The sequence below is a fragment of the Athene cunicularia genome (assembly GCF_003259725.1).
Source record: "Athene cunicularia isolate RWA chromosome 10 unlocalized genomic scaffold, athCun1 chr10_part1, whole genome shotgun sequence".
In the NCBI taxonomy this organism is placed as follows: domain Eukaryota; kingdom Metazoa; phylum Chordata; class Aves; order Strigiformes; family Strigidae; genus Athene; species Athene cunicularia.
Window position 1 is genome coordinate 20,922,376 of NW_020799112.1, and position 26,478 is coordinate 20,948,853.

Genomic DNA, 26,478 nt, shown 5'->3' on the forward strand with positions numbered 1-26,478 from the left:
TAGAAGTTAAGTTCTCTGAAGCTACCTGCTGTATTCCTACAACAGGTCCTCAAGCCTATTCTCTACCTAGCCTTGGTTCAGACTTCCACACCCGTAGCATAATCACTTTGGAAGCAATTATTCTCCAAGTCTGAGCCAACCACCCAAGTGGGAGGTGTAGAGTTGACAGCAGCACTTTGAAATGATGGGGCAGAGATTATTATGCTATTATTGCATCAGGATATTAAAAAAATTCTCTCCCATTTTCCCGTTTCTGATTTATGGTCTGGTTTAGTCTTATGAGTATCTGTGATTCGTTCTGGCTGAGAAGTCGCGGTTGGAGAACTGATAGCTTCACACTACTCTGTGGACAGCACTGGGCTTCACGGGGAGAGCAATAGCTCTCCTGAGTACTGTGTAAATTCCTACAGTTTCAGTGGCCGCGTTTCCAGCTGCACTTACAGACTCCTCTTCTGATCTGCTAAAGTTTCAAGACTGCTGGAAGAGAAGTCTGCCAAATGGCTTTTTTAGTCAAAATTACATCAGTTCCTTTCTTTCCTGTGTCAGCAGATGTGAATCTTAAATGTGCCAGGATAGGGCAGAAGAGCAGAGAAACACTTTAAAACCAGAACAGTATTTCAGAAATCGTCACTGACAGGCTGTGCAGTTTTCCCACTATGAAGCTAACTTTTTATGATCTGAAAGCAGCGCTGAAATTTGTACTGCATTTTAAAAACAATGAGGTGATCGCCTGTCCCAAGGTCGTCATCATCATGCCTTTCTTTTACAAAGTACCAGTTCCTGTTTAAAAAAAAACAACCTTTCCTTTACCACCATTTTAATTTGAAAAATTAAAAATTTCACTTATCAGTTTTGTGATCACCAGGTTATTAGAGATGGTAAAGTAATTGTTGGTAACAGTCCAAGAGAAGATATGCAGATGCAAAATAAGCTTTTCAGGTGCTTACACCAAAAAGGTAAAACTCTCTAGTAGCTGGAGCCATGAAAAAAAGGTTTAAAAGGACCAGAAGAAGAGAATTCCACCCTTGCCACTGGAGAGATACTCTGTAATCCAGGACATGGTAAATCCTAGCAATTACAGCTGCAGTGTATTAGAGTATGGTGAATAAACAAATCTGTTACTTTAGTTTTATCTAAAAAACACAAAGTCTGAGACCTGCCATTTTAGTTATTTCCAATACATTTTAGTATTTCAAGGTTTAGAAGCTTAGAATTTAAAAGCCAGCAATTCTTCTTTTGGTTTTAGCTCAGAAGAGCTGCTTTGTACCTGCAATTGCACAACACAATGAATGTGAATTTCATACCTAATCGCAGAGTTTTAAACTCAGGTAATGCTGCAGAGGCACAAAGTTGGTAAAAGATGTGATAATTTCTCTCCTCTTCTGCCTTTAAAAAGAAAGGAATTGATTATTTTTCACAACTTAACAAGTGCCAGAAACATCCATAAGTAGAAAAGAATTACTATGTTTAATGCTTTCTTTAGCCTTACATTAAAAGCATAGAAGCCGCACGGAAGAAGGAAAGATAAATCAGCATCTAGCATTTCCTTTTTGGTTAATTCAATCCATTTTCAACAGCAAGAAGCATGCAGACATTTTCACTTCAAAAAAATGTATGATTTCACTTTTCAGAACTGTGGATTACTATTAAATATAGATCAGGATTCTATGGGTGGGTGAAATGATCACACTTAAAAGCTTTTCGTTTTTCCAAAAATAACTAATACCATTTGCCTCAGCATTTATAATAAGCCGGTGAAGGGAGTATCTTTCTTCCCAGGGCAAAGCTGGAATTTTAAAATGAAGGACAAACACAGCTCAAAAGGTTATGACTCATGACCAACACCTAATTCTGAACTGAAGCGCTCTAAATTTAATAACTTCAAAACAAACGAAAAAAGAAAAAATACTCTCTTCCAGCTAAACCGTTTGCCAAAAGCCTCTCGTTTTTAAAATATACAACAGTACTTCACCTAATGCCCCTACACAATGCTAACTGTAATTATTTGGTTTATACCTTTAGGCAGCCAGTCAAGGATAAATCCCTTCTCACTGAGCTCTAGACTATAAGGCAGGGAAAGATGAAGTGTGGGAGACAAAAAGGTTGTGGATTGGTTCAAGTATGAAATACTGAAACGAAGAGATTTCAAGAAAGATGACATTACATACTCTCTTTTGCCTCAGTAATGGCAGTTGAGACTCATCCGTAATTGTTGCGATAGCAGCGCATTTTAACGACAGACTGAGAGTGAGCTGAGATGGCAGTTTCACAAACCACAACAGAGCTCTTCGTGAGCAGGAGTGGTTTCTCCAGGCTTTGAAGCCCTATTCTATAAGACTACGGTAAGCACAAACTCGTATTTAGTAGCGCGCTCGAGGTATTTGATGTTTGAATACACAGCCTTTTTCATACCCGTTTTACAACTATGAACAATTGATATACTGCAGAGCTCACTTGGGTTTTCCTCTTCTCCCCCCTCCCCACACAGACTGTACCTCAAATACTTCTCAGAGATGGCTGAAATAGTGTAACTAACATCAGCAAACAATGGCTTTTTTCTTTCTTTTAGCATAGTCACGTAAATATACAGTAAGAAGATCGCATCGGTATTACCTGAAACACCACTCTTGATTTCTCCAAGAGGTAAGTTCTCATGTTAGCACCAATGATTCGATACCTCTTATCAAAACCAATTTCAATGTATTTCCCAAAGCGACTGCTGTTGTCATTCCTTGTAGTTTTGGCATTTCCAATAGACTGAAAAAAGGGAACATTGTAAAGGTCAAACAGCTTTCAGAAATTATCAGAAGGTGTTTTAAGATGTGGTTTTATTTCTCATTATCCTACTCTGATTTGATTGGTAATAAATTAAACTAATGTCCCCAAATCGAGTCAGTTTTGCCCATGATGGTAATCGGTGAGTGATCTCTCCCAGTCCTTATCTCCACCCTCTATTTCCTCTCCCCTCTCCAGCTGAGGAGGGGAGCGATAGAGTGGTTTTGGTGGGCACCTGGAATCCAGCCGGGGTCAACCCGTCACACTGAACTTCAAAGAAAAACATTTTCTCTTCTCATGTTTTAGACATCATACAGTAACTGACCTTCCAAAACAATCCTGAAGATATCTGTGTATCAAAAGGAATGGCATTTGGAGTAATTCAGATACAGCACGCTGCCTCCTATCACATGCCACTGTGTATGTTACCAAGAACCCAACTAGCGCACCAAAACTAAAAACCACGGAGTTGTATCTATGCCCTAGTCCCCACACAGCCATCCACAGGGACTCTGCACTGAAATAAAACTTGGGAAAAACAAATGAGAGCAAGTAGCAATGCTGGGTATTGGTATTCCAAATCTGTAAACAAAAGGCCAGTGAATCCGTGAGGGCTAGCTGGGCACAGCACGGGCAGCAGGGATTAGACTTGCAGAAAGCCCTTTAGAGCAGCAGCACGCAGGCCTGACCGAGCAGGCGTCCAAGTGGGCACCGGATGAACAGCTGCTACAAAGGATGCACGGACAAACTGCATCTCTGCACTTCCAAGAAATACTGAATTCATGCAAAATGAACACGCTCGATCTGCATTTCTTGCATTTTCAAATTTCAAATTGCAGGTGTTGGCAGCAATATAATATTACAATGTTTTCAGAAACCAATTATTACTTTGTATATTATTATAAAAACAGTCAAGAATGTCTTTGGTATTGTAAGATTGCTTACCAGAGACACACTAAGCTGTACAATTCACAGAGCTGTACAGGGTAACAAAGAATGAGAGGCAGAGGCAATGGCATATAAAAACGTGCTTTAAGACTTGACCATTTCTACATTTGCTATAGGAAAACTGTATGTAGTTATTAACTACAAAACTAATTATTCAAATAGCTGCCAGAAATGTATCGTGGTCACTTGATATCACGGAGTATTTAGTAGGCAAAGATGATGTGAAATTCTAACACTAATGATAGTAGCTCATGAAACGCTGAGGTTTAGGTTGTCCAAATAGAAATTAAAAAATAAAATTACCTTCTGCTCCTACGATTATTTCTTTTTTACAACCAACTTAGCAAATGAGGAGTTTCTTGTTTCTAAACTCAATTACTCATTTTCTTCCTACTCTACATGGGTTAATTTGTGTTTCTGCTGATTTATCAACTGAAGAGTTCGGAAAAATAATTTTGCTATCCTAGAGTCTGTCTCAACGCTCACTCTAAAGCTTATTTAAAGTTCAAGTGTTTGAAGCTAAAAGGATAACGTTTGCCCGATTATAACGATGCTTGAAGTAATTGAAATTATAGGTATATCCAGGTTCATGAAATAGTTGTTATCCCTAGAAAATAAAAATAAAGCACCACCATTGATTTTTGGTGGATTAAAAAAATGTGTGGATGGAAAGTTCATTTCTAGTCCTCAATCTAAAATTCTTTGCTTTGGTAATTAAATCAGAAAATTAGTAGTGAGCTGATGGTCACTGATGGGGAGGTGGCGTCCAAGGAGTGAGAGAGAAGGACGTTTAGTTCAGGTTTTGAGACCAAAGAAAGGGGCGCGGGGAAACCTGTTTGTATTTCACCCAGCACACGAACAGCAAGCTCAGAGCCATCCCGCAGTCTCCTGCCGTAGCTGTCGCTTCGCAGACGGGCAGCGGGGATGCAGCCACCTGCCTGGCCCCAGGAACCAGCTCCGTGAAGGCAGCAGGGGCGTTTGGCACCCCCAGTCCTGTTCGCCGTGCACCAGTCTCCACGTGGCCAAGGGTGGTAGGACACGGCAAACGCTGGAGCAGCGAAAGGAGTGCTCGGGGGTCAGCTCAGCCCTGCGGAGCTGCCAGTGCTCCTCAGGGCCAGGCTGCCCCGCTGGGGTAGGTGCAGCTCAAGGCGAGGCTCAGCTCCCCCAGCTTCCTCCCGTCACTGCACATCTGGCTGCCTCGACAGCAGAGCCCGCTGCCCAGCACAGCACAGCTTGTTGTACCCCACAAAACAGCTTCAAAACACCACACAGCACCACAAACCAGGCACCATTACCTTGTGACAGAACACACACAACTGTGATGGGGCAGCTATAGTCTGAGTATCATGAACTCATGCCACGAGGAAAGAAGGAATAAAACACAGTTCATTTTAAAAAATACCTGAGAAAGAAAACAACGGCAGGAATTTGCATTTCGCATTTCACTGGACAATCCATTTACTCATGTCTATCCACTAATACTTCAAACTATTGCCCAGAGGTGCTAAACATCTACCAAGACATCAGTTGTCCCAAACGTTTTCTTAGGGTGTCCATAGGCATGTGTGTGCCTGCAGACAGTGCTACTTCTCTCAAGGAGTTCCCCCAAGACTGCTTCTCTGTGATGAATCATTTCTTAACGTAGTTCCTTAACCTCAGCTACAACTTGAATCTACACACACAGGCAAAGACACACACACACACACACAAAAAAAAATCAGATGAGCCTAAGAAATGTTTTCTTCTCGGCCATGGCATCGGAACTACAGCATCTCCTGGTCTGGAGGGAACCGCACACGTTATCTCACAGTCGACTGCCAGCACCTGTGCTCCCAACCCAATGGCTCTGGGACTTGACTACAGTTAGTTACACAAATTTCCAAACTGAAACATTAGTCTGAGCTCATTATAGCAAAATTACATCTTTTGCTGTGTTTTTACCCTCCAAAAGAAATTGTGTGCACCTCATGTAACTTTCTCTACCTTCCCTAACTGGATTTCCTAAAACTGAGCATTTGCTTTATTCAACAACTCTCCTCCCTTTAAAGTATAATCTACCTGTCCCCACCGTGTGATGCACATGTTCGGTGGGTAAGACCAGAAGTTTCAATCCTCTTTGGAATTTCATACACAAAATCAGTCTTCTGTGCTTGCATTTGGTCAGCAGTCTGGGAACTACCAGCGTAACAAAGCTGAACAGATTTAAAGCAGTATTCGTATAAAATTACTTTGTTATATGAAATACATAATACCAAAACACCACTGCTTGTCTTCTCTCAGTCTTTCATAAATACTACTTAAAAATATGCCTAAAGCACCTCCTGGTAAATGGATTAAAACCAAAAATGTAAAAAAAAATTTATTCTAGGTGCTCTGATCCTTGAAAAAAAGGATGGATTGCTCTCTCTACTGAATGCTTATGTTAGGCCCAGAATAATGACTGCAGCTGGAGGGTGGGGATTAGCTCTCTTACCTCCATGATGGGGTTGGAAGCCAAGACTTTCTCCTCAACATTGGCTTCACTGGCAGATCCACTGACCGTGGCAAAGTACCTCATGGCATACTTAGCAGAGACGGTCTTTCCAGCTCCAGATTCCCCACTGACAATGATTGACTGATTTCGCTCATCTCTGAAACACAAAGATATGTTAATTACCAGCTATTCTCTCGAGGACTTATTTTCTGTGTCCCCAACTTGGCAACAACCCTTCCAGTATAAATGTTAGCAATACAGCCTCATGTAAATGCATGTGGCAGGAACGAGGCTGCTGGTGCCCAAGCTGCCTGCACGGCTGATTGCCTGCACCCAGGATGCTCAGTCAGGGCTGATGCTGCCGTGACAGCCCAGCAGAGCCGCTCTAGAGAACCTGGCTACAGTAAAGTACCCGTTACCACTATTCACGACGTGCTCCTGCAGGTACTTCCATCCAGAGTCTGTGGTACAGTGCTCCACTAAAGTATCAGCGCCCATTGGTAAAGATCATTAATGCCATCTTACAGATAACAGCAAGTCGGGAACAGAAACTTTTCATCCTTCTGATGCAATCACCAGCTCTTCCCAGAATTGTTCTGAATATGAAAAACTCTTCTAATTTAAAATAATCTCTATTTGCTACTAGAACAATTTTCTCTCATCTCAAAGAGGGCTCTATCCATAAACCCCACTGTATGACTAATAAACACACTTATAAAATAACAAGGATAAAAATTAGCATTTAGGTAGCCGGAATCTTTTTAAAATAAAGACCATACAGGCTTTATACAGTGTATTTCCAAAGGAAAAAAAAAAAAGTTAAAATGAATAATATTTTTTCAAAATACTCCTACGATCTGAGTGAGCTTAACTCTATCTTACATACTGGGGAAAGAAGGGATAAAATTTTATCCCAAAGCTTTGCAGACCTGCGGCTGGAACACACAAAGTAGAACCAAGGCCCAGCCTAGGCTGCACTCGCACCACAGTAACTGTGAATGAAATTTCAGGCATGCACACATTCAGGCAGCACATACCCAGGCTGCGAGGCCTCCAAACACCTCATGGAAGCCATTGGTAAATGCTGTGCAGGGCGAGCAGAGAAATACGCATTTAAAAACTATTTTCAGTTTCTGTAGCCTAAAGGTCCTCCAGAAGATCTAGGGTTCTATTTCTGAGATGGTCAAAAAAATAAAAGCTGCTGATGGAATTATGAAGCTAAATTACAGATCACATTGTTACTCTCAAGCTGTTACCCATCTTCAAAAACATCACCAAGCCCCCAGATAAGAGCACAACTCCAGCACCTACTTTCTGTTGCACAAAGACGTAGGTTAAAGGACCCTCTGGTTATGATACACATCTCCGGGAGACCCGAGCTGAGATTCATTTAACCAAATGAAGGCGTCAGTTGAAGCCAGACTCACCATATTTTGGTCCAAGGAAATTACTTGAACCGTCTTGAGTGATGATTTAAATTTAATAGGAAAGTGTTAAGAAGATCAAAGCAACCTAATTTTATGTTCTCAACTTCCATTTAACACATGCGATAGGTGTGAATGACCTACAGCACAGTTCACACATTCACATACACCAAGCTGTCAGGTCTCAGTGGGGAAGTTGTGGGAAACCATAACTGTTCAGCTCGATACCAGGTTGTGTGTAGTCCAGGTTACAAAGACTGAACTGCCAGAGATACCAGCCTGGGCCACAGGAAAATGAAAACACCCGTTGATGCGATCTCTTATTACAGCAGCCACCGAGCCTGCTGCACGTGCTCCTCAGAGAGGTCTGTGGTGCCTGGGATGTCTTGCAGTAGCAATTAAGATTTCCAGCTGGGAAGAGAAGAAACACTCTTGCTTCTTCCCCATTCCCCCTCCCAGAGGCCACCAGCAGTAGACAGACGTGCAGGAGGGACAGCCTGGAGCTCCGCACGCCAGGAGGAGGCACGAGGTATATGGATGCTCATGGTCAAAAAGCGCAGCGGGAGGATGCGGGAGAAGTCCAACCAAAAGCGGGACATCTAGGCTTAAATGGCATAACTGGTAATAAACAATTTTCCTCTCACACAGTTCCTGCAGTGAGTCAGGGAATAATTTCTTCATAGGTCTGGCATTGCTCTCTCTTTTATTCCTCCTGTGCTCTTTCAAATAGAAAAAAACAACTCATACCATTCTAAAACATGAAACTTCTGGTCTGATGTCAGGAGCTGCCTCACACAGAAGATGGACAACAACATAACAAGCTTTTCATTTGCAGGTCACCAGCTCCATTTCATGTATTAAATATCATTAAATATATGAAGACTCAGGAAGCTCAAGCCCTATGAAATATATCCTCTGATGATTAAGCTTATTTTTAGCTTAGTTCCCAAAATACAGACAGACTTTCAGAAAACAAAGTAATGCAGCCTCAGCACAAGACTTCTGACAAAACTGTCAACAAAAAACTCTGTTGCCAAGAGAGGGACATCAAAATGACGGTGTCTCATTCTAACTGTCACATCCTAAAGGACATGTGTGAGAGCACGGAAAGTGCCTGCTGGTTTTGCAGTCCCTGTTTCCTGAGGAGTGGTAGGAAACATCAGGCTCTTCAGAGCACGGCAGACGAGGGAGCTCCATGTTTTCAAAGCCAGTAATGAAAAAAAATTAGGTTGAAATAATTTCTCCTTAAGAACATCGTTGCTAATTAGCCAAGAGTTTCCTTCCCCCACGACATAAGACAGGAAGACATACCCTCCTCCTTAGCCCTCATGCTCAGGACTAAGGGATTCATTGTTATATTACTGTGTAAGTACACATACACACACGCTCTTCAAGACACGGCTGGCTCTGTGCGAGCTGAAAACATTGCTGCAACTCCTTCTGCAACGAATATTTGTGTTTGCAGCAGCTACAGCCATCAATGAGAAACAAAGGGCTCACTCACTGACTGCAGGAGAGCGCTCTCGCGTTGCCCTGCCAGCGCTCCATCCGCGCTCAGAGCCACTCTTGTCTTCAAAAGTACATTAGTCCATTGTTCAGCTTTAACACACTGGAGTGACCATCTTCTAGCACATCATTCTTTCTGCTTTTTGGCAGAGAGAAAGGAAAACACAACAAAACGCCCAAGATCACACTCAGCATGTGAAGGAGGAGAAGAAAGGAGAGTGTCACACAACCGCCCCCCCAAATACAACATCAGCAGGGGATGAGCTGTTATTGCCACGACCCCAGGGAGGACTCGGTGTATGGATGTCCTACCACAGGCAGCAAGATGCTTAGTCTTTCAAGGAGAAGGGTGGGGTAGTCCTGACAAGCAGCTGTGCCAGCTCAGCAGAGGGCTCCTTTTATGTCATCAAACTTTAAAGAAACGAAATGCCACATTAAAAAAAGAAAACAACAAGTAAAATTGAACCGAAACAACTTGGATATTGCATGAAAAGTGGTGAGAATTACTTTTAATGGTTCGGTACAAGCAACGGTCCATCTGAAATATAACCTCTGCATATGCCAAATGAAATGGTAACCATCAGGCTGCATTAAAACCACAAAATAACAAAACTAAACCCAAAACAATGGAAAAAAAATTCCCCAGAAAACATATGTAACAACACCCCGAGTTCTTTCTCAGCTATAAATAACACCTTTGGAGTTATTTTTAGTTAAATCATTAGCCCCCAACCTTTGCCCTAACATTCTGAGCACTTAACATGTCACCAGTCAGAAAAAAAATCTATAATTAAAACTTTCAGCCAATGAAACAAGTAAGTAGGGCAACAGCGTTATGTGTGACACCACTTTGCTGCCTGATGCCACAATCCATTATCTGTGCAATATTTCATCTTCTTGGGGCTTTTTCTCTGAATAAAGGACATAATTAGATGATTTTAAAATTAAGATTACTATTGAAATGGAGGGAACATTTTAATTATGCTTTTGCAAAGAGAAATGAGGGAAAGCAAGCTGGGAGACGAGAAGGTGGAGGAGTCCTCTTTCACCCAAAGGTGGGTAACGATCACATCCTGCATACAGAACAGCATTACAGTGATAAGATACTAAGCCAAATTATCTTAAAAAAACGTTGCTTAACTCAAGCAGACAAACAGATTGACTGGGAGCAGTTTACCCTTCATGGAAACACGAAGTATCATGTTCAGGCATGGGGGTCAGGGTCATACTCAGCTTCTGCCATTTCTGAACAGTGCAGAACAATAAAGGAATGACAAAACCAACATAAAACTTCAGGCCCAAAGATTTCACAAGCTGAAATGTGAAATGATAGGCTGAGACTGCTCGCAGTAGCAGGGGTCTTGATTCAGAAATCTTCAATATCCATTCTCTCTGGCCTGTACTTTAAGTCATGTGAGGATAACACTATTTCTTGTCAAATAAAAGAACAGTAACATATTATGGAATAAGTAATTGATAATTTAAAATAATGAGTGCTATCTATCAGAAAAATAATGCTGATGTCTAATTTTGAAAGTTAACATTCAGATCCTGTATCCTTGGCATACACAACTCTACTCCCCGTGACAAGTAATGCCCAGAGAATGAGCAATAAATGTCACTAATTTTTCATACCATAATTCCAGTAAACAGATTTGTGCCTAGGCTTGTAAATTTTCAAGACAATTTTGCTTTACTTACAAAATTCTGTCGACAGGCAATATGTTCATGAGGAAATTCACTGTCAGAGTGCCAAAGCAGAATAGATGTAGACTTACCTAACTCATGGAAGCTTGAGACTACAACCTACATTCCAGCAGGGATTTTTTCTTTTTTTTTTTTTATACTTTGAAAAAACACTGCAAAATTCAACACTGAAGATAGCTTCTGCTCAGAAGAGGTTCAGCAACAGAGAAAAAAAAGAATGCTACAGACTGACTTGAGATACCTTACATGCAGAAAAGGGTTTTTGCAGAATACAAATGAAACGACAATGCACAAGAAATTAGAAAGTGGTTTAAAAAAATAATCTTGTCTTCAAGACATGAACAAAACCCTTTGTTGAGGATATGCATATATCTTAATAAAATACTTTTAATAGCAGTGACTACTACTAACTTTAAATCAGAATTTCTTTCAGAGAAATCTAAGGAAACGCTATTGCCCATGAGGTCAGAGCTGTCAGCTGCAGTGGAAGCAAGAGCAAGACTGCGCCTGGCCTCCTCCACTGTGCACAGGGTGCTGCAGCAGTGCTGACTAATCCCTGGTAGCTGGCACTATCTAAGGCAGCTTTTAACAATTTCAGTTGACCAATGGAAAAATTGAGGCAAAAAAAAAGGAAAAATAGAGCAAGAAATAAAACATTAGCTTTGCTAACATTAAAGGCAGAATTGCCAGTTTTCCAACAGTTTTCATTCCTTAAGATCACTACACCCACTCAGGCCAGTTCTCTTAAAAACCAAACCACCTTGCTCCATCACAGCCATTATTTCCACTACAAACTGTCCAACCTGATCAGGATAATCAAGACATATAGACTAAAAAAAATCCCTACAGATAGCTTTTGTTTACCTTCTTCCTCTATACCAACAGAAAATCCCTCTCTGAAGCAGGAACACTGAAACAATTAAAAACCTATCCATCAATAAGCATTTTAGAGGGGATTAAAGAAGCCCAGAGCTATTCAATTTAGTCATCAAAGCACAACATTGTTTCTGTGGTTTTTTGCTTCCTATGACTGATGCATTAGATGTATCACTTGATCTTGTCTTTCAGACTCATGACTCCACAGCAAATAATGTCAAATAGACGTATGGAAGCACACACCCCCCAAAAACATCAGCCTGGGAAAACAAACAAAAGGAATAGAGAAATAATGACATCAATATTCAACTTCCATCCACTCATACCCAAGTCACCAGCATCTCTACCCGGCAAAAGTGTATCATTAGAGCTGATTTTAAAAGATTCTGATATGGACTTTGAAATGCTTGTCTGTGATGAACTACTTCAAAGTTGAGTGGTCTCAATGCCTATCTATAATATATATATATAATATCTATAATATAGATGAGATTGGCAGAAAAGATCAGAGTGAGATATCCTTAATATAAAATGAAGAAATCAAACAACAGGGCAATTTGATGAGAAGAACATCAGTACTGACTTGCCTTTGATCCCACATCACCCACATCTGTTAACCTTGAGGAGCTGATGTTTTTAAAGCAGCTTCTTGTCAGGGCGGTTTGAAGGCCACCACCTTCAGGACATCTCACTGCTCCACTGCTAAGAGGTTTCATTACATCTATGGGCTTTTTTTTTTTTTTTGTGGAGTTGCTACTGGTTTCTTCTTTTCCTTTGCAATAACAGGTCTAGTTTATGGCTAAGGGCACCAACCCCACAGCATGTGACGGTTTCATTTTTTATTTAAATCAAAACAGCACAAACTGATACTAAAGCCCTGATCCTGTGATCTTCAAACATTGAAATCTTCTGCTGCTTCAATGCAAGAACAGGAACACAATAAATAGATTTTATTTAATCTAGCAGTGACAGTCTGGTCTGCTTTATCTCACTCCCGATCCTCTACTGTATTTCTGTGGTAATAAGGTGGACTTGTAAGCCTGAAATTGCTTTACATTTTCAGAACAGTAAATCGTGAATGATCAAGGAACCTGACACAAACTCCCAGGGAAGGAACCTGTGACTCAGGGAACATTTAGGACGGATCCTGTTCTCAGCATACACACATAATCACCACTAACACCAAGATGCACCGTGCCCATCAAAGACAGAAAAGAAGCTTAGTGATATGCCATCCTACAGCTGAATTACGGCAGCAGGAAAACCAACCTGAGAAAATAACCTGAAAACTAGTGACGTTGCTGAAAGGTCGGATAGGATTCATTCTGAAACGCTGGCGTGTTTGAAATCTTGCTGTACTTCCATTAGCTGCAGCTACTCCGAGCGCCACAGGATTAACTAGGGACCAACACAAACCTAGTTTAAGCCAAGTGACATGTTTTACACCCTACACTATCAAGCAGATTTTCAAACTGCAAGGATACACGTCCATACATGCAGCTGACATGATGAAGTGTCTCCAGCAATGCAAACATAACTCTGACCTAAGTAACCATCCTCTTCTTTGTAATCAATCTCTCAGCGTCCCCACTGCGTATTTGTGACAGCGTATGACCAAAATAACCTGCAGTATCTAGTCAGAACATTCGCACATCTTTGTATCCGAGAGCATGACTACACAAATCTGTTTAATAAAGATCAGTTCCCCCCCCATGAGGCAGCGATAACAAAAACAAGAGCACAGAAAATTTTACCAAATCCCTTCCTCATCGCCAAGATGAAATAAAAGTTTGCACAACGCACTCAAAATAAAAGTGGTGTGGAAGTGATTATTGTAACTGCTTTATCAGTGTTCCCAAATAACTTAGAGGTACTGATGTTGTAGGAACAGAGAAATACACCTAACACTCCACCCATTCCAAACAGCTTATTCAGCCTTGGAATAATTACTCACAGAGAAGGTTTTAAACTCCTTTCTTGTGAAGTGTTACCAGCTTTCATCAGGTATCAATATAAAGAGTTCTCTGTAGTATCAAATGTTTTGTGAGCTTCACAGAGAGCAGCTTGATTAACTTATTAAGAAATTTAGGAAGGAACTTCCCAGCCGCGGGCAGCCAGCCCCAGCAGGATAAAGGGAGTGCTGTCTTCAAGGGTCTGGGCATCCTCCAGTGTAGGAAGGGAGATGCACAGCAGACAAATGCAGGGAAAAGAGTAAAGTAACAGAAGAACAAATCTGCAGTAAGATGAAATGATAAGGTTTTGCACACCTGATCTGAAGGCGCACTGAAGGGTTCTGACTTCAATAAATGCTGAAATGAATACAGCGTTTCCTAAAAATATGAGGGATTGTAAACTTGAAACCAAAATATGTGCTGCTTTTCTTTTTTTTTCTTCCCTAGAACATTCTTCTTTTTTTCAGGGCGAAATGTGGTTTGGGAGAGAGAGAGGATTTTTTTGCAGAGCTCACCAGCCTGTGCTCTCCCCAGTCTCCTTTCCAGGCAGGTCCCAGGTTCACTCTGGACAATCGTGCTCTACTTGTGTGTCGTGTTTCCATTGTTACAGTTATTTGCTTTTCTAAAAGACTAAAATTGCTTTTTACGCTTACCCTAAAATGAAGGGCAGCTGTAAAACCCACCCGCCCTGGAAGGTTTAGCACAAGCCCAGTGCTATATATTTAGCTTCACCTTTGCCCAAGTGCAGTGTTGTGTGGCAGCAAACAAGGCTGTACATGTTTAGCAGCACTTGTTCGGTGCAAAGGCCTTTGAAATTCAGCCCAGGGTGTGCAGCATCTGTTACAAGCCATTATAAAAACTGGCAACTCTACAAACCCAGGATCTGCTTTTCAAACAGAAGTAATTTAACTGTTCAATAAATAAATAAATAAGAATTCATTCAGCACTTTTCTAATGCTCTCGGACCGATCAAGAACAGCAGCAGCCAGGTCCGGGCAGCCTTCCCAGCAGCTCTCACATCGAGGGCAGGAGGCAACATCTTGCCCTTCGTCAATCTTCTGAACAAACGATTTTAATCACAAAGTTCTTTGCAGCCCCTAAATAAATTCCGTTATCCCAGGTTTCTGCATCTGGCTCTGAGCCTCCTTAGCATGGGAAAGCACCCTCGTTTTGTCCTCTCACTTTCCAGTTGATTCCCAGAGCCCACACGACACCAGTCCATCTTTCTCTTCCGTAGCTGCTGAGTCCCCGTCCCTGGGAGGTCACCTGCCTCTGGAGAAGTCTCCCCTGCAACCGGGCAGCACCAATAAATATTACCCCCAGCACTCTACCTTCACCTATACTTCAGGAAACCCTTTTCCCTCATTTCTGCAGTTTCCTCCACGCAGTGCTCCTTTGCACAGCGAGCACAGCCCTTCCTTCCCCACAGAGCCACGTCATCCCGGCGTTCCCAGTGCCGAAGCCTCCAAATTCACTTGTATTAGCACATCCCAAAAGGTGTGGCCTGACACAGATAATTATTTTTTCCACCCTCAAAGGGCTGTTGTGTGGATTAACAAGGCAAATGTCGTAAAACGCCCGGAATGTGCAAAGTGCAATGTAAGCGCTGAGGATTATTAGAGACTAAAGTGCTTGGAACCATTCTGTGGTGATGTGATGGGGGGTAAAAGAAGAACAGAAAAAGTGAGTTAGCAGTGCTGTGCCCCCCCCAGAGCAAGCGTCACTTGTGCACAACAGCAGCCACACGGCTTGCTCTGATCCACCTGCACGCCCCGTACCCATCGGCTTATTTTGACAGTCTGGATCTATGGTGCTCTGACCTGACACACCCTGGTCTCCTCAGCTGCCATTACCAATTCAGAGAACAATTCAGTTGCACCTTGAGTGACAACTGCTCCCGACTAAGCAGTAAATTAATTCTTTGTAAATTCATGCATTTTTAAAAGGCATGAAATATTTGTCCAACAAACCATGTTCTTTAACCGCATTTCTGAATATGTTTCCAGTTTAACTCTTTCTTTAAGCCTAACAGCATTTCTCACTGACATCTTTTAGCCGCTGAGGCAAAGAGGATGTTTTGAGCACAGGACCAGAGGCTGGAAGCTCAGTGCCTGGGACCAACTCTGGGCTGACCCAGACATGGCCACAGCACACCATCTCTGCCTTACTCACCTCTTGGACAAGCAGAAATTCACATACCAGTATTAGAGGAGACGGACTTTGGTGAATGTTTGTAGTTCCTGGAACCCGTGAAGCCTTCCATGAAAACAAACATTATTATGCAATATATGTTACCTGGCACAGGAACCCCTTAATGCTGCAGGAAATTAAGGCATGCAGAATACAGCATGTTAATACTGAAAACAAATTAGCTTTAGGAGAATGTTACCAAGAAACCCAATTAACTGCTGCACTATCAATTACATACTCTGTTCTCACATATTTTGTTGTCCAGTTGGTGTGCTCAAGTTACCAGACACTGGATCAGGGTTTTGATTCAGGGGCTCTGTGCCCTGCTTCTCTCACTCCCCATGCCTGTTTCAAGCTATAAAACAGAAATAACGATACTGATCTCTTCTGTAGAGCCCTTTGAGATGTGCTCACAGTAAGTGCCAAAGGAAGGTGAAATATTACTATTATACCTAACCTGAATTCCCTTGAGTCTGTTCCAGCTGCAAACTCAGTCACTCTGAAACACCTCAAGTTCTTAAGCATCTTTTGGTCCTCTTCAACAGCAGCTTGGTAAAAACGTTCTGCAATATTCTTAAAACCGGCAGATGTTTGGAGGTTTTTTTTAAAAAAAAAAATTCCAGCAGAGGTACTTTTTTAAAAAAAAAATCCAGTAGATGTACCTTTGTGGGTTTTGGGTTTTTTTTAAATTAACAAATCGCACCACTTGCCATTTTAATTGTATCCAGGAAACACAGCTCTTGACTGTAAAAATGGCAAAAGGTGAAAAGATAATGAATTGACGGTAACAGCTCTCGACACATACAAATGAAGAAAACTGAGGTCAGCACATGCTGCAAAATCATGACAGATTGCACTCCAGAGGAGCACAAAGATGAGCCAGCACTATGCAACTGATTTATCTAGGGATTAGTCAGAGGTCACTCCTGCAATAGTTTAGGAAAGCTCATTGCTTAGCTACCAGCAGGACACCTCACATGAACTCTACTTTCCAGCTGTGACCACACTTAACCCTTTCGCTGCCTAAAAATAACCACTCATAAATAATCACTCATAAATAATCTCTGCAGACAAGTAGGTCCCTGATGTTACATCAAGTTGATTACCCCGTCTGCTGTCTTTTACCTGTAACATCATAAAATGTTGGACCCGAAGTGTAAGAGACTATTCCAAAATCATCTGTTCTCAACAGAAAGGGCAATTTCCCTTTTCATTCTAATTTTAACAACAGAGCCCCAAAAGTACTATCTTTTTTCAAGGTATTTCATTTAAAAAGTCATGTGTCAAAGCCATAAGTCAGAGAAGGCTATTTTATGTTTGCACAGCACCCACCACAGCAGGATCTCCTTGCAGAACTGGATGCAGACCCGTGATGGGTTGTTAAATCATCCCCCTCCCAACTTCTGCCAGGGGAGAAGAGAGTATCCATTTAGGAGACACTCGGAAGCAAAGCAGCAGCTGATCAAAAATGCGTCTTTATACAAGGACATCATCTTGGGATGCCTGGGATAACTCACAACCGTCAGTAAAGGTGCTTTCAAAACACCTACTCAACAGCTCACCAAGCAAGAAGCGATAGAAAAAGATCTTCCCGTAGCCGAGAGCCATCAGACACATGCCAAAAATCTGACAAAGCAAAGAGGCGGCCTGCTTATTAAAGGTAATTTAATGAAAAAGATACACACAAATTGAATAAATCATTACACTTTGTCCAAAGAGAAAAAGCAAAACTTGAGACTGCTGCTTTAAACACTGTTGCTTTTCGTCCTGGTATTCATCGGGTTTTACAGGGATCTCATCAGTTTGTAATTCTGTTTGCAAATGTTGCATTCAACTTGTACTTTGCTAGACAACTTTACTGATTTATCAGAAGGAAATCTCCAAAGTTAATTTATAAAACTGAAGAGCACTGAACTCTGCTGTATCAGTCATCAACCACAAGTAGGATGGAACAGACCAACAAAGTACAGACCCAAAAATGCATTATCTTGATTACTGCAATATACCCTTACTAGGCAGGGGAAGGGTAAATGAATTTTAACTTCTTTCCCTAACAGTGTTACAAAACTGGTAATCATAAGTCTCATACATTCATGCAATTCTTAACAGTTTCAAGGGTATAATCACCAACATCTCCTCTTATTGCAAACCATACGGTTAAAAATGGAGGCTTCTACTGAGTAGTACAAAGAAAATGAGCTGCACCTGCTGATGATTCCTACTGAAGTTGTAATGCTTTCCAAAAAAAAAAAAAAAGAAAAAACCAAATACTTGCCAACTGATGCTTTGCCTGAATTTTCATAGTTACCACAGAGGGGTAACGGTGAAGACTGAACTTTTTTGTTAATAATTTGGAAATGCTGACTTACAAAAGAGGTTTGCATTGCAGTTCAAAGGGTTCAGCACATGCGAACACCCACGTGCTGACGTTGTGGTTGATATTTCAGAGACAAAAATAAGTTTTTCAGTAGTACTTTACTTCCTTTTAAATTGCTCATCTGCCTTAAACAGTGTCCCAAACCCGGATATGTTTGCTCAAAAGAAGCAAGCTATCCATGGGCAATACATCCATCCCCTATCTGTGAGGAGAGACCCTGAAGTGCAGGTCCCAGGTCCTCCCAAAAGCACAGCCTGTTACAGCTGTTCTGCAGCCCCACAGCAGCCCCCAAACCGCCCTGCACAGAACCCCCATGACAGCGGGGAGCCTCCCAGACAGGTCCCACCAGACCCATCCTGCTCCCTCCCACCGGGGACAGAGGAAGATCTGCTCTGGCAGCCTTACACCTGCTGTCTAGAGGATCAGAAAACCCAGACCAATAAAGTTATTGGGAAGTATGAGGCGTACCTAACCCTAAGTCTAACACAATTTAAATGCAGTTGTAAAACTAGTTCATGGCTTATTTTGGGCACAGCAGAGGAAAGGTGTTGGGAATGAAGCTGTCAGTCTGTGCAGAGGAGCAGCAGGAAATAGAGAGAAAAGGAAAAAGGCACAAAGATGGGGTGTGTGTGTGTGTGGGTGTGATAAAAAAGAAAAAAAATAATAATCCAAAATAGCATTAGTCTTTAGAAGAGCTGTGCACATTCTCCTGTGCTGAAAAAGACAAGAAGCTACTGAGCAAACTGTAATCACTTATTTCATTGTCAGCTGTGGGTAAAGACAAGCCATGCTCCTTTTCACTAACCCTCCACTGGAAACTGGCGACAGACCTGCTGTTGAAAGAGGAAATAACGGATGCCCCAACGGGCACACCACTTCACAGCCCGCACATACCATGTCATTTGGCGCTCTCTGTCCAGAAAACATCACATATGAAGGTATCTTTATGTGCCACGTTAACCCCAAGCAGTTACTGAAGATCACTTTTTGTGCACAAGACAGATGTGAGCTCCATCCCTGTCATTCCAGCAGCCAACATTTCTGCACTGTTATTTTTTTTCCGAAGACACATTGCAAATATTTAGCATACAGTCACTAGCTTTCCTGACTGCTGTCATAGGGCATTTGCTTTGACTGAAGAAGACAGCTGAGATCATTCAGTTACAACCACGCACATGGAAGGAGTTTCTCAGCCACAGCAGATGAAGTTGGCAAGAACAAATTCTAAATCATTAAATTACAACTTAACAAGAAGACCTAAGGAGTAAATATTTAGAGGAGCTCACTGAAGCCTTATGCATAGAAGCATCATGCCTAATTATTCCAGTGATCATTTAAACATCAAGCCAGGAAAAATTAAAAACTAACACAAAAATAAATCTCACCAATTACATGCATAAATGCAGATTAATACCAGATGAGTAGCCACCATATCAATATTCGATGCAATTATTAAAGCATTAATGAAACAGCCACAGACAATCTGATTTTCATTTTTAAATAACCAGCTACAGAAATGTAAATCTGCACTTTTTTTTTTTTTTTTTTAATTTCATAATTCAGGAGTAAGAGGTGATTTGTTCAGAATGTACAAGGTATCACTGAAGTTAAAGGGCAGGAATTAAGGAACTGATTAAGGAATTGGAAACACTAGAAAACAAAATTCAGTGGGCAAACCCACTATGTCCAAATGACAGAAAAAGTTCTTAAAAATAAACAAGCCAAACCAAAACAAAATAGTGAGCAAAGCAAATAAACACTGGGGAACTAAATAAACAATAAAATTGTTACTTCAGTGTAGAGGAATTTTTATTTTTCATTAGGTGCTCAGATGTAATTTTGCACCTATGAAAGTACTGTCGGTTATTCGTAAAAGAATAACGTTGTTTATAACATGTTGTAGACACACAAAGGAATTAATTCATTAATGCGAAAGGATTAGTTAAGATCATTTCCATGCTTATATAATTTCTCATCATTTGCTTCAAAAAGCAACTTCTGCTGTGTCTTATTTGTTGTTATTCAGGACAGCAGAAGTGCCGGAGGGCGCAGCAAGAGCTGAAGAGCAGGCAGTTAACACAAAAAGGAAAAACCACAGCAGAAACTCTAGCCAAAATCTCAGCCCTGAGCCTTCCTCTGACAGCAGAGAATGCAGATGGTGGCAGATAGAAACCTCCACTGCGCAGGCTTCAGCTAGCACGTACACTGAATACAGGCGATCTGACAACCTGGATTTCAACCCAGCTAAGAGGTAAATCTGCTTCAGACAGGGGTTAGAGACAGCCAGTGGAGAGAGGGAGATCCCCCTCCAGCCTCTCACTTTCACTGGTTAATACTAAAAGCGAAAATTCTGGGAGAGTCTGGGTTACATTCATCACCGACATATAACTGCAGGTCACTGTAGCGTGCCTCAGATGTAAAATAAGGCTAATAAATTCTTATTTGGTAGCACTTTTAAAGGGACTCGAGCAGCAAATCTGTTTAAAACAACAGTGCTCTAGACTGGAAGAGCCACAGTGCAAATGTGACTGTTGTCACACCGTTTTGCCTTTACATTCCCACACCAGATTGTGTGTCTGTTTTCTTAGCAGACAGGAAGGAAGGTGAATACCTCTGCCATTCAACAGTGCAAACGTAGGGTTATTTTTGAAACACTGGCTATTTCACAATCACTGTAAGTCATGAAATGTTGCAGTGCACCACACCGTTTTCTTTTGAAGTTCTCTCTTACGTGGGTATCATGAATCACCGCCCCGGTGTACGCAGCTGACTAACTTCACAGCGTATGGAGCATTTTATTCATTCCAGCTCTCATATGGATTCTTAAATTAACAGCTAGCCAATTTAAAAGATGAACTTTCAACCCATCCTCCCCTTGCCTCCCCTCCTGCAGTACAGCTTGAAGGCCATCACAATTAATCCAGAGATCTGACACCGTTTTACTTGATTAATTTGATCATGGGCCGTATTGTCAAAACTCCATCAGTAGCTTGCAGCTAAGCAGTGAGGTTAGCATGGATCATCTTGCTAATCACAGACCACACAGTAGCCCAAAAGATCTTTATTCTAGAAGTAAAATATTTTAAAAGCTCCTCAAACTGGCAGGCTCTTGGGGTGAAGGGGAAGACGTTTCTAATAAGCACTGTGCTTGGGTGACAAGTTCATTTTCATGCCATTTTTAAAGAAATTGGGATTTTCTGCCCAGCTATTACAGTGTCCTTAGAGACAATGTTTTTGGGCACTCTGTGCAATTGTCCCTCTGCTCCCTCTTAATTCTAGTCAACAACTGCCACAGGTAGCTGGGACTTTACTGGCATGACTAGGAGCCTATAATAGCACTCATAAGATGAGTGGGGGTTTTTTTCCTGTTCTCAGTATCACATGTAAATATGAAACAGTTAAGAATCTGACACTCATTGGAAATCCACTGATGATTAAAAAGTTATCTCCACATTTTGCCGATCAAACTAAAACAACAGAATCTTCAAAAGCACTGAGCTAATTTTAGACCTAAATACTGACAAGATCTATGGCTCTTCCTGTTACCTGTTAGTGGCCATGATCTCCACGACATTCATAATGCTTTACTGTTCACTAATGCAGGCAACTTACCCTCTTGTGAGATGTACTAGAACACGGGATAAAAGACAGATCTTGCAAAATATTTCATGAGCTATAAATTAAAGAGAAGGCCGTTGGCCAGAAATTTTAAGTCTTAATCCTTTTAGAAAAACAATGAATTCAAGATTCACGGACTACAAACCTGGCCATCTGCTTATACGCTTCTTCAGCCACCGCGAAGATATGTGGATCCATATCCCCCATATTTTGGCCACTGTAGGCATTGATGATATCTTCGCCATAGATAGGCAGTTGTTCATAAGGATTTATGGCCACTAAAACAATACCTACAAAGGAAATGAAATAAAAGGAATTATTAATAGTTGTCTCAAAATAAAACAAACCAAAAAACCCGACTGTAACGCCAACAACTGTTCTAACCATTCTAAAAATATCAGCTAGAGAAGAATAAGAACCTGATATTACTGACTTCAACAGGTATTTATTCTGACCACAGTTTTGCACACAAAAAGCATCAGAAGAGTCTAATTCTACCCTGCTTTAGGAAACACATCAGGAACAACTTTTGACTTTTTTTCCCCTTTATCTGCCTTTTCTACAGCTAGCAGGCACAAACCAACGAATGTGCATTGTAGTTCCCCGTGTTTTACAAGTGATAACATGATTTGTGAATGATAACCACTACAAGGTTTTGCTGACTGTCAGTCTGGATATGTGAAGCGTGTTAACCCGTCACCCATCATGCTGTGCCCGGGAATAACATCTTCAGTTTTTGTAACAAGCAACCAAGTAGAGTCATGGTGTAATTTGGATTCCAGGGCATCTCTGCCAGACAGGCAGGACAACCTCCTGCTCAAAGGGATAAAAAAAAACCCCATGTAGACATATTTCATAGGGCTGATGCACAGCTGTACAGAGTCACATCAGGAAATTAAGTAACTACAACTCCCGAACGCACTGTAAAACCCTCATCTTACACATCCATAACTACTTACACCTTCTATTTTTAGTATATATCTGCCTTTTTTAATACCAATCATCACTACAGCATTTCTCCCCACACAGGAAAACTTAAGTCTTACTCTGTACCTCCTTCCTTGCTACAAAGCGAGATCTCAAATGCCTTTGGTACAATTTTCTTTTTCACGACAGATGAGGATTGCTCTGCTCACAGGGATGATCTGGCAAAGATTACTTATACCTTCCCTCCTGCAGCATTTACAACGGGTAGGGAACACTTATTTGCTCTGTGCAGGGGTGAAACACTGATCAGTGCCACATGAGATCAAGCTGTGTCAAGCAAACTGTGCCCTCTTGACATGGCAATTCCTCCTCACCTTGACAATGTGATAAGGGAAAAAAAAACAAACCAACCTCTAATGTTAAGCATGGCCAATTTAAAAATAGAATTTCTTCTTACATATATATTTTGGTGCCTAGAAGTGACAATGCAGGTGCAGATGGCTGAACAGTGACTGTAGCAAGCATTCTCCTTGGACAAACCATCCCTGAAGAACCTGCACCAGAAGCATTTCCACAGCACTCAACTCGCTTCTAAATTTACTCAGAAATTCACACGCACGCCCAGAGACTTCCTCAGTGCAGATCCCAGCCCTCTGCTCTGTGCAGATTACAGCGCTGTGATGTCTATCTCAGAAATTTTCCATAGCAAAACTGGGAGAAGGGAAGTGAAAGCACCTACAGTCTGGCACTGCTGCTGGGAGCATCATCCCATCTTTAAATCCGGTCATGCATTTATAAGATCAAGCACAAACCCTCGCAAATAGCATTATCTTTTACAAAGAGATCTGAGAGACCTCTATTTCCTCAAATGTATGGCAAGTTTTATGTCTGACACACCCATGGATGCAGAGTCAGTGTTTTTCCATCAGCTGTGACTTCACTGAAATGACTCAAGAGCTCAAATGAAAAGTCTCTATAAAAATTTGTGCTAAATTCTAATGCTGCGGTGATGAACCAAAAACTGAGATGGGGGGTTAGGGAGGGGAAGGGATCTCAGTGCTAGCAGACTCAAATAATATTTTCAGTGTCAGCCTTTAACCTCTGCCCTTTTTAACTGTGAAAATGCAGTAAAAAGTTAAGTGAGGCCGTGCTGCCAAGCCTCCCAGGCTTGCAAGTCTAATCAAAGAGACATTAAAAAAAAAAAAAAGCTGTGTGAGACTTCTGACAATTCCCTCCTGCTTTTGGCTACATTGGCAAAAATAAACCCTTGAATTCAAAACAAGCAGCCCCATGACAAGTCTCCAGCATATTAAATCACTTAACTTCAGTAGCAATCTGTAAAATCAACAAACAACTACCATCTGGAAATATTCAAAACAAGTGAGTTAGAAATTATGTGCTTTCTACAGAACTTTTAAATCAGTCTGTCTCACAGGACTATAGTCCAGATTAATTTATATATAACTTCTCTTTTATCTTCAGTAAATCATATTGCTATTTTAAGAAATAGCATGGCCTTTCCCAAATCAGATTTATGTGTTTTTTCATTCCTACAATCCCACTCAATTGAACTCTGGATACTCTTTTTGTCATTCTTCTTATATATACACCCAAACTAAATGTATCTAGTTCTTTTATCTTGAACGTATTCACCCATCTGTGGACAAACTGGATATTAAAATAAATAATCTATTAATTTAACGTTTGCTCTCCTGCATAGCAGGCAGTACTTTATACATCTGAACTAAACAGCAGTATTCACTGAGTTTTCATCACAGCCACAGCAGTATTTCAATGTAAGGATTGAAATTTTTCTTTGTAACTTTTCAACTTCCTTCCTTAATTCTTCATTTCATATTCCCAACAGTAAAGCAAAGTTATAAATCATCTCTGAATTGCTGATGAAAAGCTGACTTGAAATTAAGAAATCAAGAAGCTTTCTGTTGAAAATTTGGATTACTTGAAAGTGAAATGTAAAAGAATTTAATATCCATTTGACATATTACACTAAGACAGCATGGCTGAATTCATTCCTAGGGCCGTGGACGTTCATCTGTCCCAGTTCTAGTTCTGCTGGTTGAGAATAATGTTACTATAATTCTCCTGGTGGATTAAAGTGGTTTTAATATCCTTCAGGCTAAATCAGCTGGGTTAGCTCAAACCACCTTCCTGGGGTATTTAAACTAACCCGGCTAATGTGTGAGTCAGATTAAGGAGGCAAATACAATTCCTTCCGCAGGCAGAGCTCTAAGGCAATAATCTTTGTAGAAGGGAAGTAACTTGTACTCGGGACAGGAACTGATAAGAGTGGTTTGAACAGTGAATGTCTGTGACCAAAGGGTCGGGTTTTTAAAGACTGACTTTAAAAACGCCAACTTTATTTTCCTTAGCTTATAACATAATGTATATATGCCTAAATCCTAAACTAATAAACCCGCAGCATGCTGCATTCCTCAGGCCACCAGTTAGTGCTAAAGCTCCTTCCCCCACACGCTGACCACCAGGAACCCCCACACTACTGGATCCACACATTTCTAATAAACCCGCATCAGCTCCCTGAATCATCACTTGAGTCCTGTTTGGGAGCAAAACAGCTGACCAAGCTCCGCCACCCCAGGCCCTGTGGCAGACCCATCCACGAAGAGCTAAAGGCCTTCCAGCCCTTTGCGAAACTGTAAAATCACCCAAACCCACAACTAAAGCCAAACAAAACTAGCAGACAGCACATTCCTTTTGACAGCCTCTTAAACGATGCTAAACACCGAGCAGCCAAAACACAACGGGGCAGGCTGTTTGTGGGAGCGGTACGGTGGTATCAGTAGGGACCACGAAACTCAGACTGAAAACCCCCTACAAGCTCAGGCACGGAGACTGAAGCAGCACAAAAGCCCTTTCACAAAATGTTCCCCCATCAAGAGCTTTGCTGTGTGACACTAGAGAAAGAAACACAGACAATGTCTAAACTGGGGGAACTATGGCAGTTTCCCAGTGCCGGGACCAGAACGTGCACCCTCAGCAGGGGCTGCCCAGAGAGTCTGTGGTGTCTCCATCATTGGAGATACTCAAATACTCAAGATACTTTGGTCCAAGCCCTGAGCAACGTGATCTGGTCAGACTTGTTTTAAGCAGAGAGCTTCACTGAAGACTCCCAGGTCTCTTCCAACTTATATTGTTCTGTGCCTCTAGCCATGCTCTGACTGCATGATAGGATGAGACGGGGGTATGAATCATCCCCCACTCCTACAGGAATGAAGGCTGGCTGCAAGCAGAGGGTGGCAACGTCTGATTCAGTCCCCTGTGGTCTGGAGACTGCTGAGAGCAGGACTGGGAGCAGATGAGCTCTGCTGAGCATCTGCAGGTGAGGAATAGCTGGAGTGAGCAAAATGTGGCAGGACACGAACGCCCGCGGTCTGCCCATCACAACACGTTTAACACGCTGGTTGCCTTAGCTCCCAATACCCATCATCATGGGTGGAGCTGGAACAGTGTCCAGAAGAGGGAAAATCTGACCCTTGGCATATTCCATATGCAGACCAGGAGAAGACAAGGCCTTCAGCTGCAAAACACAAATTCCTGCTTCAGACACCTGCGGCCCTGATTAGCTGAGATCTGTCAAGGGCCACTTGCAACATGACTTCCCTACTCTATAGTTTGCAAAACAGTGTATGAACAGCAAGTCGAATAACAGATGATAACATCAAGAAG

General features: G+C 41.6%; 1 protein-coding gene across 11 annotated transcripts in view; it reads right to left on the reverse strand.

Moving 5' to 3' along the window:
* The window catches only part of MYO5A (myosin VA), a 91,518-nt gene that overhangs the window by 52,445 nt on the left and 12,595 nt on the right, over nt 1–26,478 (reverse strand). For all 11 annotated transcript variants that reach the window (XM_026855768.1, XM_026855762.1, XM_026855765.1 and 8 more), the window contains exons 4-7: nt 21,992–22,136; nt 6,197–6,353; nt 2,614–2,757; nt 1,305–1,386 (exon numbers count right to left, since the gene is read on the reverse strand). In XM_026855768.1, coding sequence (XP_026711569.1) covers nt 1,305–1,386; nt 2,614–2,757; nt 6,197–6,353; nt 21,992–22,136 — 528 coding nt within the window. The remainder of the gene's footprint in view (nt 1–1,304; nt 1,387–2,613; nt 2,758–6,196; nt 6,354–21,991; nt 22,137–26,478) is intronic.